Here is a 17,501-nt window from a genome sequence, read left to right on the forward strand (position 1 = left end):
CATAAATCTTCACGTGCATTGATAGGGAATACCCAAGGTAATAGGATCAGATGCTTCTTTGATTACTTATTATCTTTTATATATCACATGATGGGGAAAAACGGGCAAAAACATGATTCAATCTTTTTAAACACACTTCTGGGAAAAAGGCTCGTATGCACAGCCATAGTGCTTAAGGGATGAGGTACAAACGTGGGCAGAGTAGCAATGGCAGTGTTAGAATGGGGAGAAAGAACTTTGGGGGAACATTCCAGGGCTGTATTTAAGCAGGGCCAAAGCCAGGGAAGATATTATACATAGCACAGGAGAGAAGCTGTTGCCTTCTGGCAATTATCAACCAGGCTGCAGGGAGGCAGGTAGGAGCTACAGCTTGTCATTACTCATTTGCTTTAGCCTTGCCTGCAGAGTTTGAGCTCATCAGAAGGGATGAGCAGTTAAAACGGCAGCTCGTATCACAGGGTGGAGTCCATGGCTGCACTGCTTGTGGCCAGGAATCCGGTCTTCACATTAATCAGCATGCACTAGGCACACAGTAGGTACTCAGTATACATGAGCAGATAAATGAATGAATGAGTTAAAAAGGTATTTTGACAAAGGCTGTTTTCCCTTCACCTCTTGTTCGTAAAGACTTCTAGAATCCCCAAGGAACGTGGTGGTTAAATGGGGTTCTTGGCAGCCAAACTGAAATAACCAGTTATTTCAGACCAAAGCGTATCACATGAAATAGAGACAAGAAGAAAACACTTTATATGTTAGGTTTTAGGAATAGAATTCAGAAAGGTTTTTTTTTCTCTTTTAATCAAAGTAAGTTGCAGCCATTAAAAAAAGATGTGTGAGAAAGGAAGAGACTGACTCAAGAGACACTTCAGTTGCTGTGCTTCATTTCTTCCTACACTTTCTTTTAAATTTTCCTATATTGCTGGTTCTGCCTAGAAAAGCTCAAAAGGATCTGCTTCTGAACCAATTACAAGATAAAGGCCTTACCTGTATGCAAGTGCCCCAGCAAAGTGACTCTCAATGTAGGTGTCCATTACAGGTTTAAAATGATGGAATTTGCTATCTTGCAGCAAATTTATTATGTGAACCTAAAAAGAAAATTGAGCTTTATAAACTGAATGCAAATCAAGATTTTTTTTTTTTTTGGTTCTTTTTAAGTGACTCTTAAGCTATTAAGTGCACATTTCAGAAAGTCTTGGTCAAGACCAAGAGACAAAATTGTTAAGATATAATTAAAGTGAATTTAAACTCACCAACGAATCAAATACTTTAGACCCATATTTTTGGGAATTTTCATCTAAAATTCCAAATAAGGTATCCAGTGTATCTTGCAGAAACTGTCAGATAAAGAAGTAAATCAATAAAGAAAATATCACCTGTCCTTCCCCCTCCAAATATTCTTTATTCCATGAATCTCCAAGAGAGGGATAACAAAATAGCATATACCTTTACTATCTCTGAGCCATCAATTTCTTTTAATTTAGAGAGACAGCCTGTGATCTTGTCTGGGTGGGTTCTCCATTTCAAGAGATCAAGCATATCACCTTTTCAAACAGAAAAGGAAGATTAATTGCCTTAGCAGAGAATAGTCCGTCATGTGAAAATATTTCACTGGTAAAAGCTAGGTTCTTACACATGTTACCTACTCTTCCCAGTCATCTAAGTTTCAAGTTCCCCCAGACCATGACTAGCTCTCTAGGATGGCATTTATTACAATGTATTCTAATTATTTCTCCCTTCCCAATGCTCTTGATTTACAAACTCCTACTCATCCTTCAGTTCCCAGAGTAGCTGTTGCTTCGTCCAGAAGTCTTTCCTGAAACCTCCAGACTGAGCCAACTGGCCCCGCCATGTGCTCTCATCCCAAAGTGGCAATGACCCCAACTATTTCAGTTGTTTACCGGTCTTTGCCCCTACTAGTTTGTAAACTCCAAGGGAAAACAAACAAACAAACAACACAACTGACATGCGGAGTCTGGCCCTATGGCATCCCAGCACAGGTAAAGAGCAGCACATAGGAGGCAGGTGATAAATATCTATGGAATCATTTTCTGCCTCCTCCTGTTAAAATGGGAGTTTCTTGAGGGTCAGGAACCTGCTTTAGTCATGTTTGTGTCCCCAACACATAGCACTCTGCCTAGAAATCAATTCTACCCAGCAATGAAGGTCTTCTGGACAATGTGACTCAAACCGGGCAGGACTAGAAGGTCCCCTGCACAACGATGACAAGTCTAGTCAATTGTCGGGTCATCGAGTGAGCCCGTGGAGCTGAAGAGGGCCAGTTCCTGGACTCCACGGTCATCATCCATCCCAGATTCTGGGCAGGCACAGGGCTGAGCTCTTCAAGTCCCTCCCTTTCCTAAACTGACAAGACATGGGCCTGAGTCTAACAGAGTCCTCTGAGAACCTCTTCACCTGGTGAAGGGGAAAAAAATCCTTCTCTCAGCTTTCCTGGGCATAAGTTAGAAAGGCTCCTGAGCATGGTGTCCAGCTTTACTAGTCTCCAGAAGGAGCAGAGAGACAATGGTCTCTGGAAGCCAATGAAAGCAATTCAGAACTGACATCAGGCTTGTGTATGCAGGAAGCGCACAAGGCGAGGGAAGCTGGCAGGGCCGGCTTCCCAGGCTCAGTGAGGCTGACAGACTAGAACAGCCAAGAAAGAAACCAGGAGGGATTTTCCAGCCTTAACAGGGAGAAGTTAGCTTGAAAGCACTCTTTCAGGAAAGACCCAAATGGGACTTGCCGAGACACAGAAAGACCAACATGGAAACAAAAACTAGAAGAAAACAAAAACAAGAAACCAAGGAAGAAGTAGCTGTGATGAAAAATAAATAAATAAATAAATAAATAAATAAATAAATAAATAAATAAATAAATAAATGATGTAGCAAAAAGAGATGAGAAAATATATAACAATCTTCAGAGGAAAAAGAAGCAACGTTCACCGAAGCCAGATTCAAGAGAAAAACTTCACAAAGGACTTAATAGTGAGAAATTTAGTATTAAATGGAAATATTGATCTACATCAAACAGGGATAAGAGGATGGTTCAGAATCAGGAAAATGAGGGAATTTTAAGAATAATGATTTTGAAAAATTTTTGTCATATTCCCTAGTGGAAAAAAATCGGAAAATGTTTACTATTCATGTCTCATTCAGACATCCTAGAGGTAGGATTGGAACCATTAAAAAAAAAAAACCATTGGTTATATTTAGAATATCACGTATTTCCACAAGTGGAGACGCGCCACAGCAGAAGTGCTCTGCGTTCTCCCATCAGCTCCTGCCTTGCGCTTCCTTCCTAATTCCAACCCGGGCATCCTCCCTTCCAGTTCCCCACGGCATGATCCCTGCCACTCCCTCTCGCTCCTCTCTTTCTTGCCCCCCAGAGCCAGGCTGTTGCAGGGGCATCCAGGGCAAAGCCTGGCGTGAGGAGCGGAGTGTGTGCAGAGGAAGGAGGGGCTCTGCAGGCCTGCGAGAGGCCTCCCCAGCGGCTGCAGTGGGAAACCAAGACCAGCACTGTCCTAGCAGAGCCGGAGGAGAGATGACAGTGGTCCAGACAACCAGATCGGAATGGGGCTGCTGACCTTTCCTGTGAGCAGTCTGATGACTCTCTAGGCTGCTCGTAATGGGGGAAGCGGAAGAGTAAAGCAGTGTGTTCATCTGGATGTAATTAATCATGTGTACAAAGTGCTCAGAATTAAGTCAAAACTGTCATCTCTTAGGTCTCTCTTTTAGCTGCCTGCAGATACATTAGTTGCAAATTAAGAGCTATGGCCCTATTGCTGAAAACTGTGATTTTTAAGTATTCCATTCAGCAAGCATTTTAGACTATACAGTATGTTTGATCTACCAAGAGCTAGAAAATAGGTGGATGACATAATCCCTACTCCTTTTCTTCCTTTTCTTTTAAATCACACTCTCAGGAAGAGACTGAATAAACCGCCCATTATTTGGGGGAGAAGGGGACGTGCGGAAGTCAGCAACTGTACAACTAACTGGTAGGCTAAATTTAAGCACTGTTTTTTATTTTTAGACTTTTTAAAAGTTATGTGTAACAGCCCTAGGAAGAAAACAAAGAAGTAAAAAATTTCTTCCCTGATCCCTACATTAAGAAGCTTAAAATATCTACTTGATCTGGCAACCACAGATGTTCGGCAGGGTGCTCTCTGGCCTTGGTATGCTATCCATGAACAAACTGGAATACGGAATATGTGCAGACAGACACACTTTCAGGATCCTGAAATGCAAATCTTCTATAAGAAATTGTTCCTAGAGACCATATCACTTGCTAAATGCCCGGTTGTAATAGAAATGGGATTTGTGTATTTTCCAATTTGAGTAAAATGAATACAAAGCAATTTAATTCCAATTTGGAACTGGATTACTTCTGGTCAGAAATGTGTGTCTAGCATGTAAATTTCAGAAAGATCAACTAACTTCCTTCTTCCCATCTCTTTGAAACACAGTATTTATTTCCTGGTTCATTTTGGGCTTTGTTACATTGACAAGGGTAATCAAAGTCAAATGATAATTAACCACTTATCAAGTGTCCAAAAATGAGCCAAGCATTGCCTTCCACACAGTGAGATGTTTAACATAATGATTTCTGAATAGGTTTATTTACCCGTATCTACTTGAAAATGTTCTCTGCTTTTACAAACCTAATTTTTAGGTTTTAGTTCAGTTTTATGTTCACAATTCTGTCTGACATCCTAAACCTGAGAACAAGAACAAATTAAGTCTGCAGGACCAAATACTTTGATGGCAGATAAGCTATTGTTAGGATTATCTGGGTGGGTGGCAAAATGATGGCCCCACAGATGTCAATGTCTTCATCTCCGGTACCTGTGAATATGTTTACCTTTTATGAGAAAAGAGATTTCACAGATGTGATTAAGTTAAAGGTCTTAAAACAGGGGGGATTATCCTGGAATATCTAGTGGGCCCCCTGTAAAGCACAAGGATCCTTAAGAGAGAGAAGATGGTCAGAGTCGTGAACATGTAAAGATGCTCTGCTCCTGGCTCTGAAGATGGAGGAGGGGCTGTGAGCCAAGGAATGCAGCTAGCAGCTATCAAAGGGAAGCAAAAGGATTCTCCCCCAGAGTTTCCAGGAGAAATGCTGTTCTGATGATACCTTGATTTTAGTCCAATGAAAAGGATTTCAGATTTCTGACCTCCAGAAACGCTCAAAGATATACTTTTGTTGTTGGAAGCCAATAATGAGTTTATAGTAATTATCACTACAGCAAGAGATAACTAATACAACCTGAAATTCCTCTACCAGAGTAATCGATCAGTTAAATGTGAACCTAGGTTCTATAGCAGACATACAACTAATCCACACAGAATAAATAGATTTTCTGTCTAAGGGAGTAAATAAATAGCAGGTTGATTTTCTTATCTTCAAAATCTCTGTAGGGTAGACTAGCACCATAAAAAAACATCTGCTGTTTGGTGAATGCTTTATAAACATTATAGAGATCTGTCAGTGAAGTTTTTTTTTTTTTTTTTCAGTGAAGTTTTAATTTAAGGAAAACCACTAATCCCTGAATACAGATCAAGTCTTGAAGTTTCTTAACTTGGTGATGGCTACCTTCAACCAAATTTACTAAAAATACGCAGCTGATTTTTAAAAAAATTTTCCCCAAAAATACTTTTGGAAGGGGAGAAACAAAAACTAATACAAATGTGAAAGGATCATTTGCCGAAGTCCTACATAAATATAACAGCGCCACAAGAGGAATCGAAAGGGATCTTAAAAGAGATCAATGTTATAGTGTGACATTTTACTTCTTTTCTCGGGTCACGTTCTAGAGAGGAACTGTGTTTCCTCCTACAAATGCTGTTCTGTGACACAGAAGAAAGAGCTAATAGCACTTACCAATGCTGAGGCCCAGGGACACTTTGTGAGATTCAATACCTTATTACGAAGTGACTCTCCTCAACATCATGAGTCTGACTTATTAATACGGCACTGCAAATGCTAGCCAGAAGCCTTATATAGCAACCATGAAGAATTAAAAAATATTTAATTTCCTTCCTTCATTACAGATGATGTTTTCATGACAATTTTCCAAGGAGAAGAGCTTGTTTTATTAATCATAACTTGCTAAACAATCACTGACATAAAAAATATGGTAGAACAGAAAAGCAATATCCATCTAATTAAGCTAAAAACAGCCCCTTGTTCCAAAGCCTGCAATCAGCACTGTTTATGGCGCTATAAAACAAGAGAGATTAAGGTGGTGGTATCCTTTGTCTCTCTGTCTTCCTCTTTTTAAAAAGCAGCTGGGTTTTGATGCCTTGTGCACTTGGGTTTCCATACTGGGATAATTTTGAAGTCTTTAAATTACACGCATTAACAGGCCATCGGGGCACAACAGTTTCCATTTTACTGGAGGTCACAAACAGAAGGACCAACAGTTTTTCTGGTGCAAAGTTCTCCAATATAACACTGGTGTTTGTTAAACCTGCCTGCCAAAATTCTCACGAGCGCTTAAGTACAAGGGCTTTCAAATAAAACAGCATTAAACGTTACCATTCTGTGTGAGTTTCGTGGAACAGAGAAAAGATGTTATCCAAAAAGACTCCTTTGTGGCCTTCATGGCTTGGTGATTATTTCCAAGGAGGATGCCCTTGGAAAAGGGAAGTTTGAGGTAGCGGGCAGTATCCTGAAGATTTGTATTCTCTTCACACTGTTAAAGATATTAAAAATAAAATTAAAAAGGGAGAGATAAGAGACCTCATGAAAATTGTTAAGCATACTTTCCATTTCTGCTGTTTATAAACTGGGAAACATTCCACACGGGATTACAAGTAGAATTTGGCTTTTAAGTAAAGTACACAAAAACAGAGAGATGGAATTAAGCATGGATTTTTGGGCTCAGACCAATTTGGGTTCAAATCCCAGTTCTGCTACTTCTCCCAGGAGTAACTCTATCACATTATCTCACCTCTCGAGATCACCATTTCTAAATCTAAACCTCAGTGTGTTATCGTAAGAATCAGGTTCCATAAAGCCTTTCACACAGAGCCTGATATACAGGAAGTACTCAAGAAATCATATTTGCAGTAACCACATTTAAAACAAATGCTTATTAAATTCTTCCAACATCTCATCTGAGGCTGCTATCGAACAGCTCCTAACTTTGAAAACTGGCAATTACAGGAAACTTTTTCAGGGTCATCTAAGAGTCCCACCATGTGAGAGAAATCTCTACTTCACAGAACATGCCAGTTAACAAATATAAGAGGGATTACAAATTTAGAAAATATAGTTTCATATCCCTAATGTAATTCTTTCTTTAGTCAAAGATGGTCACTTAATGCTAAAATCAGCAAGAAAATTGTTGGATAAAGAACTGGACATTTGGCACATGGGGTTGGCTCGGTAGGTAGAGCATGCAACTCTTGATCTTGGATCATGAGTTCAAGCCCACATTGGGCGTAAAGCTTACTTGGAAACGCCACCCCCCCAAACTAGACATTCTTATGATGCCAATGTAGTATAACACACAGATTAATTTCCAGTGGCAAGAGGACAAATACAACTGCACACACATGGGGCAGGGGGGAATCAGGTTGTGGTTATACCGATGCACGATGGTACAAATATCGCTGTCTGTAACGTATTCTTACTACAGATGTTGAACCTCAGTCTACCACAAGTACAGATTCCACTTCCATTTCATAATAGATACAATGGACAGAACAACATGCTGAACAATACTATAGGGGAAGCAACTAGAAAAACCCTGAAGGCAGCATTTTCTGCAGGATGCCAGGCTTTGTCTCTTCAAGTCCAATGAAGAAAGAAGAAAGAAGAAAGAAGAAAGAAGAAAGAAAGAAAGAAAAAGAAAGAAAGAAAGAAAGAAAGAAAGAAAAAGAAATAAGAAAGAAAGAAAGAAAGAAAGGAAAGAAAGGAAGAAAGAAAGAAAAAAAAGAAAAGGATTGTTCTAGACTAACCAACACTTAAGGCAAATGTGACATATAGTCCCAGATTTGGATCAACCTACTGAAAAGGATTTTTTGAAATTTATACATTGACTTAAGTTCTAGATGAGATTGAAAAAATTCAGTGATTAGAAAATCATTTACCCCAAAGATACAGATGCAATGAAATGCTGGGACACCTGCACCCCGATGTTTATAGCAGCAATGTCCACAGTAGCCAAACTGTGGAAGGAGCCTCGGTGTCCATCGAAAGATGAATGGATAAAGAAGATGTGGTTTATGTATACAATGGAATATTACTCAGCCATTAGAAACGGCAAATACCCACCATTTGCTTCAACGTGGATGGAACTGGAGGGTATTATGCTGAGTGAAGTAAGTCAATCGGAGAAGGACAAACATTATTCTGTATGTTGGCAAATTGAACACCAATAAAAAATAAATTTATTATTAAAAATTTTTTTAAATGTATTAGTCTAAAAAAAAAGAAAGAAATCATTAACTGGAAAAGTAGGTTTTAGGGCAGTATGATATAATGGCCATACTATTCATTTGTCTGAACCCACAGTATATACTATACCTAGAGTGGATCTTAAGGTAAACTGTGGATTTGGGGTGATTATGATATGTCAATATAGGTTTATCCTTGATTAAAAAAAAAACATTCTGGTGAGTGAGGTTGATAAGGGGAGAGGCTATGTATGTGGGGGGTTGGCATAGAGAAATCTACCTCCTCCTCTCAATATTATTATAAACCTGTTTTATGGTTCTGTTCTATGATATCATTTGTGTAAAAAAAATCCACAGAGAAAAATATCTAAAAGCATATACACTAGAGGATTAATAGTTAACAGCACCCAGGTAATGAGGGTATTGTTTTTATTTTGAATTATCTCTGTACTTCTTTATAATGATAAAAGTGATTTTAAACTACAATTCTGAAAAAAAATATTTTCACAGATACAGAGTTCGTATAACTTAGGCTATTTTGAGTATAAATTTTAAAACTCACATCAGCTTAATTCCTTTAAATGTTTTCAAGACTAGTGTCTTGGTTAACAGGCAGGGGTTTAAACAGAGAATCCCTTTGGTATTCCAAAGTACTGTGTGTGATTCATAAAATATTTAAAAAATTTTAAATAATAAATTTTAGGAAAGACCTAACGAGTTCAAAGAGATGGAATCAGAATACTACAAGATGTTCTTACTAGCACACCTGCCCAGTAACAGGAGTACCTATAAACACAATAAGCAGCCTCTATAATTCTCTTCTAACGTTACAACTCCAAATGCTTTCTTTTATTACTGGGAGATATTTCATGGAGACAGCAGAGCGTGTGAAACACACATATATGGTTTAGAGAATCATTACAAAGTAAATGCTTCAAATGCCTTCTTCAGAAACAGCCCTTTGGCAAAGTAATGTTCTGGAACCCTTGACTGCCATCCCTTCTTGTCTTGTTCTTGGTATCGGGGCTCGGAAGATAGCAAGCCAAAGCATGAGTCACAGCACCCCGCACTGCCCCGTACTTCCTGCCTGGGTCTGGTCTGTGGGGTCAGGAACATGCTCTGGTCTCCCAGCCCTCACCTGACTTGTGTTCCATCTATCTAACCGCCACTTCCTACTGTGACAAGCATGGGGGAACACAACAGACATACTGTCCAGCTATTGCCAAGCGTCCTCTTCAGGAGCTGGAGAGGCTCTAGCCTGCTGTGTTCCATCTACTCACAGAAATTGTGCCCCTACAGATATAGCTCTTATTCCCCCACCCATCAAATAATTGCCTAGCTCATGAGCACTTCTGGCACCCTCTTAGAATTTCTGCTTGATACGCTCATCTAGCTCTGCTGGTGGCCACGGACTGACGACTTCTGTGACTGAAGATAGGATGGCTGTTTCATGTATTTAGGGAGCCCTGTGAATAGAAGACTTGGTTGTCTTCTCTTGGGCCAATCACTGTGGCCAGATGAGTGCCACCAGCACTGGTTCACTTTACTTCTCCTTCAGCCTGGGTGGGGGGGGGGGGGGGTCAAGACCTCAGCATCTGAATTTGTCTGAGGCGTGATACCTTAACAATTCTTGCAGCTGAACACTATCACTCACAGTCAAGTACAAAGACAATAATTAACATAAATATTAAGATGTAAAAGTCATTTCAAGATCTCCCGCCAACAACACTGGGTATGTGTGCATGAGCTTGCATGTGCTAGTAGGGAAAGGGCAGGTAGAGAAAATTCTACCCACCAATTCAGCGAAGAAAAGCACATAATCACTCTTTGGTCTCAATGAACCTTTTGATGAGAACATTTGCCAGGAGTTTGACACTGAATTTTTTTGTCCAGTAGGAGTCCAAGGAGATAATGCTAGGTATAGGGTTAGAGTTGGAGGTTTGGATCTATTTCTGAAGAACTTATGTGGCCTCAAGAAGTTGTACAGAACAATCTCATAGCATATCTTTTGTTGTTCTCTGAGGTTCTCAGCATGCATCCTTAACACATCATACATACACTGGAGATTTTAAAAGCATCCAAGCAATCACCATTTATGATGGTTTACTACATGTCAAGCACTGCAAAGCACTTTATGTGCATTTTCTTATTCTCATAATCACCTCACAAGGCAGGACACTGTAATCTGAGGAGCTATGTGATTTGCTCAATGTCACATTATCAGTAAGTGTCAAGAGTTGGGATTTGAACCAAAGTTTGTGTTCACAACTACTAGAGAACACTGTCTCCTTCAAATGTTGTTTTAACCAAGTTTTGAGTTTTGTTATAATGAATAAACATTTATTGATCTATAGGTAACATACTGAATGGTAGGTAAGGCTAAGAAAGACTAAAAAGTTCACTTTTCCAAAAAAAAAAAAAAAAGTCTATTTGTGGGAGACACCCTGGGAGGCAGCTCAGAGTGGCCTGTAGAGCTGAAATGGATTTCTGTCAATCAAGCCTAGGAGCCCTACAGCGAGGCAGCTAGGCTCTATTCTGAAACCAGGCACGGAGCAAGGAGGATCATGTGACATGACTGTAGTGGGGAGCAAGGCCAGGTAGGAGCAGATTAGGCATGACACAGGAGCTCGGGAACTCAACAGGTGAGTCAGAGATAATATGTCAATTCATCTGAAGAAAGAGAATCTAATGAAGTAAAAAGTAGATGAGGAGCAGTGAAGAATAGAAATGAGGTTCAAGAAGGCAGACCTACAAGGCAGGGGCAGGTATCAGCAAGAGCTGAAGCCGAGAAGGTTCTCCAGCCTTTCATGAGGAAATGTACCGTTCATTAGCAAGAGCCAGGCAGTGAGGAAGACTCAGCATCAAATTCCTGGGGCACCCTCAGCCAGGTGGGAGAAGGGAGGGTACTGGGGGCACAGATCCAAATCAGGACATAGAGTGGAGAAAACAACCAGAAGTGAACAACCCTGATCCCCCTACTCTTAGGCTAAGAGTCAGTTAAGTCACAGAAATGAAGCTGGAAAAGTCTGGTGTGGCACTGCCTGCATGTTAACTGTAAATACTGGTATAAATGAGTCGTGGTTGAGTGTCTGCAAGCCTGTGAGTCCACCGTAGCTTCCCAGGAAGCTTCTCAGGAAGGCGAGAAGTGGCTTTGTCACCACAGTAAAATCCAGTTATACCACTAACCTAGATGAGCTGTTAAATACAAATCACTTGCATTTTGGGGACTCGCACAACTGTTTGGGTTTGGGCATAAGGGCAACTTTTTTCATCAAATCTGGTGCAGGTGTGGAACAAGGCAACGAGGACATGAGAATAATAAGACACTGTCCTCCCCGTACACTTGTGACAGACACAGCTAATGTACTACCAGTGTGATGGCTATATGATGATAGACAGATGAGGGAACAATGAACTGAACCACTCTTTCTGGAAGAAACAAGGCAACATGATCGCAGCCTCATGAGGCTGCCACTAGATTACAGGAGCAAAACAATGCCATTGTCGCAGTAAAGGACAATTCTCTGTGTTTGCTCTGATAGGCTGGCATCTGTGCACGCCATCTCAAAATGGAGTAAAGTTAATTTATTACAAATTAAGGAGGAAGGATTAAGAATGAGTCCTCTGCTTTACCACACTTGAGACTGAAATCAGACCTGACAGGAGAAATGTGCTCATAGAAGAACTAAGTGCAGGCTTTGTGAGGAGGCAGTGGTAGTCTCCATGAGCTTGGCTCACAGGCTATTCCCTCGCTCAGAGTTGAAACCACTTGGCATAGCAATGAGTGGTGCATCATACCCCAGGCCACTGTTTTGACCCTTCGTCCTAGACAAGGGAAAGAGAGCTGTGATGGTCCGTCATGAGCAGTGTTCCAGAAATGTGGTATCTGGAGTAGTATAAGCTATGTGACTGAGCATTAAGCATTTAAAATTTATGTAGAAATAAACTGGTATGGACATTCATAGTACATTAATCAACTTAAGGGGTCTATAATTTGCAAAAAGTAAAGAATTAAGTTGAAAAAAATACAGTAAGTTAGACAATGCAGTTGGAACTGTATTTAACCGGTCAATCAAAAGCAGATTTAAACAGTTTGTGGTAGCGAAGTATCTTCTTTTGGGAACACTCTTAGTATGATTAGCCATCCTGAATGATATCACAAATTTTAGAAATTTATTGAATTCCAAATTACCAGTCCTTTAATTTGGTATTCAGAACGTACCAGGGAAATAAACACTCCCTGTCCCTCAGGGCATTACCTACCTGACCTCTGCACCGTTAACACCCATGCCAATGTTGTGATGAGGGCCCCTGGATTCCCGCCCTGCTGGGGAAGGGAAGCAGGGTCTATGGGAGCAGGTCTGCCTGACTTCAGTCAGAGAGAATAAGAGGCTCACCAAGCAGGCAATGGAGGAAAAGGCATATCATGTGGGAGACATGGTAGCTATAAAGGCCTTGGGCGAATAAAAGCACATAAGTGAGACTATGGGGCCATGGCAATGAGGTGCAATGTGGGATCCTCGACTGGACTCCCCAAGAGAAAAATGACATTAGTGGGAAAGCTCCTGAAATTCACCTAAGTTTTGTGTTAACAGTACTGCACATGGGTTAATTTAGTTTCAATAAATATGCTATGGTTGGGTTGTGTAAGATGTTAACATAAGGAGAAGCTAGGGGAGGGGTATATGGGAATGTTCTATACTATTTTTTGCAATTCTTCTGCAAGTCTAAAATATTTTTAAAACCTTTTAAAATATTAAAAAAAAAAAACCTTTCTTCTTCATCTTCTCCCTTTTTTTTTTTATTTTCTTAAGAAAGCACAGGTATATTCAGACAACTACATGTAGCTTAGTAAGGCTGGAGCATGGGATCTTTCAGTACCAAAAAAGCCTTGGAACTGCCCTAAGCCTCTCAATTAGGAAAAACCCAAGAGAAAAGTTCAGTTTGGGACCTGATGAGTTTGAAGTGTCCCTGGAGAAGGCAGCTGTAGACGGTCAGTGGGCTGCTAAAAGGCGTGGGCTGGAAATCCAGTGCGGCCTTCTGCAGCAGAGATGTGGTGATGAGCTAACCCGCGGAAGTGGCTGAGATGGTTTTAGACTGGAGGAGTCACAAATGGTGGCCAAGGATGAAACCCATGAAAATACCCTCGTCATGTAAGGTGTAGATAATGACAGAAGGGTCCTCAAAGGAGAAGGAGGACGAAACTCAGGAGAACACTGTTGAATAGAGGCAAGAATGTGGGATTTTCAGGAAGGGCAATCAATGGTGCCACATGCTACAAGGAAATAAGGAAAGATTCTGAGAGTGGCCAGTGGCTTTAGCCACTTTGGGAAGACTGAAGATGTCCTGGTATAATTTGTGAGAATGAAGGTGCTTCCTGGATGTCACATTAATAGCCTTCAGCGCTAAGACCACGCCTGCAGATTATTTTAGCCTTTTTTTCTTTTCTCTGTTCATCGTGGCACATTTCTGCATTAAATATATTGATGTACTTCTAATTTTTAAAATTTTATAGGTGTTTCATTCTTATTTTTTTTTTTAAGATTTTATCTCTTTATTCACGAGAGACACACCGAGAGAGGCAGAGACACAGGCGGATGGAGGGGAGCCCGATGTGGGACTCGATCCCGGGAAGCTGAAGGCAGACGCTCAACTGCTGAGCCTACCCAGGTGTTTCCTTTTTAATTTCTGTCACAGTGAGTAATAAACCAAAGGTAATGTGACCCAGGTTGGGCACTCGTGGCCTCCAGGGAAAAGTTCACCTGAGCCGGAGGAGCCAGTGGAATGCAAGGAAGCAGCTACAGTGGGGGAAGACCGGCTTTTCACGTAGACGGATGGTGCTGGGAAAGGAAGAACCAGTGTGCGGCCCTTTAAAAAGGTTTTTGTGGTCTTTGTTTTTCAGAAAAAGGCTCAAGCAGGTTGACGATCTGAGAAAACACGGCCAGAAGAAAGGAAACAGACAGAGTTGCAGGAGGAAGAGCGGACAATGGGAAGAGCGAGGCCTCCAGGGAGTCAGGAGGGAGGGAGATCCTGAAGGAAGCAGGTGGAAGAATGAGGAGGGAAGGAGTCTGGTCCCATCGCCTGAGACAGGAAGCAGGAAGGAAGGGAAGGAGGCTGGGAGGTTCGCAGGTGGCAAAGGAGAGACCATGGGAAGCTGAGATTCCTGCCTGGTGGCTTCTGTTTTCTCTGCTAAGTAGGGAGGAAGTGGTGTGGGGAAGGCCCAATGGTAAAATCTGGTCAGTGGCCCCTGGGGGGCTGCAGGCGAACTGGGGACAGCCACCCTTCGCAAGCTGTGTAGCAACGTGTGAGTCTGTCATGTGTCTCTCAGCCTTGATTTAGATGGTTTTATCAATAAAGAGGTCTGAAATTCTATGCAGTCAAACTTACACGTTTTTTTTTTAGTACCTGATTTCTAACACGTGAGCCAGTCTTAGAAAGACCCTCCTTACCTCGATAGTATAAAAATGTTCAATCATATTTTTGTAAAGCTCTTACAAGTTTTTTTTTGTTTGTTTTCTACCTTTAATCTGGAACATGTTTTGGTCTAAGAAGCAAGATAGGAATCCAGTTCTTCCTTTTCCCCCAACACCCATCATGGTCATCTCAACACCACTTATTAAACAGGCTATTTTTTTTAATTTATTCAATGCTTTGAAATCTACTGTGCCTCCATTTTTTTTTTCTTTTCTACTTCTTTTTTTTTTAAATAGTAAATTCAAGGCTGCAATTATCCGCAGGCCGTGTGCCTTCCTGCCATGGCAGAAGAAGGATAATAAGCATTATCCTCATAATATGGTTTTATAATCATTACACTACAAGAGGCCTCAGGCTGAAACTGAACTTGTTGGCTCAGTACTATGAAAAAGAAAACCATGGCATCAATGAGACTAAAAACCAAAGTTGTTATACTTGGCGAGTATCCCACACCTCTTTAAATCAGCAATACCGAAAAACCCCAATCATAAGACAACACAGCTACTTAGGTTTCTCCTGTGGAGCTAACACTTCCTGATGGGTCTCCTCAAAGTAAGTCTGCCCAAAATTAGACAATCTATAGGCATCATCCTGAGCCTCCCTTGTGGTCGAGAAAGATTACTGGGAACACCTGCCTTTTCAATTGCTCAAGCTCAAATAAATAAATTTTCCTATGCTTTATGGATCAGAATTCTGAATACTCCATGAAAACTTATACAAAGGCCTGAGCAGATCCACAGCTCTGCTTCTGAGAAAATTTTTGCCTTTGCCAACAGACACAGACAGGCCTCTGATATCAAAGTAGAATGGTTCCCTGTCTGGGAATCGATATATCAGTTGAACTGCTAAATGCTTCTGTAGAGAAACAAGCCATGAGACCTGTCCTCCTGGCATTTTAAGTAGATGGATGTCTCTAAACACCAGCTATGAATCTTGGTATTTTTTAATATTTAGAGTCAACCTGGACTTGACTGGACACTTAGCACCTGCCCTAAAACACTGTCTAACCCGCAGGTGAGAAAGCCCATACCTGATGTGCCATATAAAAGTGATTCATTCTTCTATATATTATTAGGAAATGGGAGCTCAGTTTTAATTATCTGAGCCTTGCCTTTTCCAAGTCAAGATTTAATGCTACACAGAGGTAATAGCACAAACACTCATACAAAGTACCATATGTCTTTGGGAAATTGTAGCTAAAGACATTGCCTGTCGTATCTCACATAGGGCACCTCTCACCCAACGGTAAGATAAACTGATCCTCTCAGATGTCTAGGACATTGAGCTCCTCTGTTTGCTTTACTGATCACTTTAAGTTGTTTTTTCTTTGTATTTGAACACTGTAAGCGTCCTTAAGTCTTTTTTGAAGTAGAGAGAATATAAGTGCCAGAAATGGAAGGGACTTTACCTGTTTTGTTCACCACTACATTTCCAGTGCCTGACTTGTAGTGTGTGGTTGGTAAATACGTTGAACAAATAACTAGAAAATGAATGATTAAACGTGCATAGCAGCAGAAATTACCAGGTGTGTTGTGCATCGACACTCATTTTATTAGCAATAATCCAAAGGTAAGGAAAGTTTTTGTTTGTATCTTCTTCATTCATTCCATAAATCTTTGCTGCACATGTACCGTGTGCCAGAACCCCTGACACAGCTGTCACGCTTAAGGGACACATTCATCTATTGGAATAAGCCAAGGGAGCATTAGATACAGAATACAGAGACAATCCTTTCAAAAAGACATAGTCCTTGCCAGCAATCTCCTAAAAAAGTGTTCTTTTCAGTCATTTTTTCCTCTTTTCCAGAGTGATAATAAGATAACGAGTTAATAATTCAGTCCTGTTTATCGCAGCCTGTTGCCAACATCTGACTGATGTTACCTTATGCACGATGAGCTCATGAGTGCCATCTGGAAGAGTCCTACCATCTTCTTGCATCAGGGGGACAAAGGAGAAACCAAACAATTTCTTCTCTCCTTTCTCCTTTGCTGTGAGAAAAGAGAAAAAGAATTACTTGCTTTTCAAAATGCTTGCCTACTCACCCGTGTTCAGATACACAGACTGCCAGCAAACATGTTCATCAAGAAATACAACCCACGCTCACCAGCTCCCTCTCTATACAACGGAGAGCAGCCTTTATGATGAGACCTCTATCTACAGTAGCCACGCTCCGACCCATATTCCTGCCCCGTAGCCTGCAAAGTATCCTGCTTGACGAATCTTCTTCATAGGACTATCTCAGAATATGTTTTAGAAAAACTTCTGGATTGCCTATTTTTTTCTCTTTGCATCCTACCCTCCACCCCTGGCTGTAAGCACCATTGAGGGCAGGATTCTTCTATTTTATTTTATTCTAACTTTGGTATCTCAAAGAGTGCCAAGCACATAGTAGGTTCTCAATAAGTATATGTTAAATCAATGAACAAGTGAATGAATGAACATGAAATTCAATGTTTTGCTTGCTCCTTGTGCAAAGGCAGTTTCCAGGCTCTGCCTTGCTCTGTAAAAGAACTTTCCCTACGTCCATGTGTGTGAAGACAGAGAGCGCCGTGGAAGCCACTTCCTTGAGCTCTTAGGCATGTGGATAAATGACATGAATTGCTATCTATAATTTAAGAATTGCTT

The 17,501-nt window shown here is 40.8% G+C and overlaps 1 protein-coding gene across 3 annotated transcripts in view; it reads right to left on the reverse strand.

Annotated features, from left to right (window-relative positions):
* DOCK4 (dedicator of cytokinesis 4) overlaps nt 1-17,501 on the reverse strand; it is a 409,941-nt gene that overhangs the window by 125,216 nt on the left and 267,224 nt on the right. For all 3 annotated transcript variants that reach the window (XM_038557373.1, XM_038557375.1, XM_038557374.1), the window contains exons 16-20: nt 16,758-16,864; nt 6,538-6,694; nt 1,444-1,541; nt 1,251-1,334; nt 985-1,085 (exon numbers count right to left, since the gene is read on the reverse strand). In XM_038557373.1, the coding sequence (XP_038413301.1) occupies nt 985-1,085; nt 1,251-1,334; nt 1,444-1,541; nt 6,538-6,694; nt 16,758-16,864 (547 nt within the window). The remainder of the gene's footprint in view (nt 1-984; nt 1,086-1,250; nt 1,335-1,443; nt 1,542-6,537; nt 6,695-16,757; nt 16,865-17,501) is intronic.

This window comes from Canis lupus, chromosome 14 (genome assembly GCF_011100685.1).
Source record: "Canis lupus familiaris isolate Mischka breed German Shepherd chromosome 14, alternate assembly UU_Cfam_GSD_1.0, whole genome shotgun sequence".
NCBI classification, from domain to species: domain Eukaryota; kingdom Metazoa; phylum Chordata; class Mammalia; order Carnivora; family Canidae; genus Canis; species Canis lupus.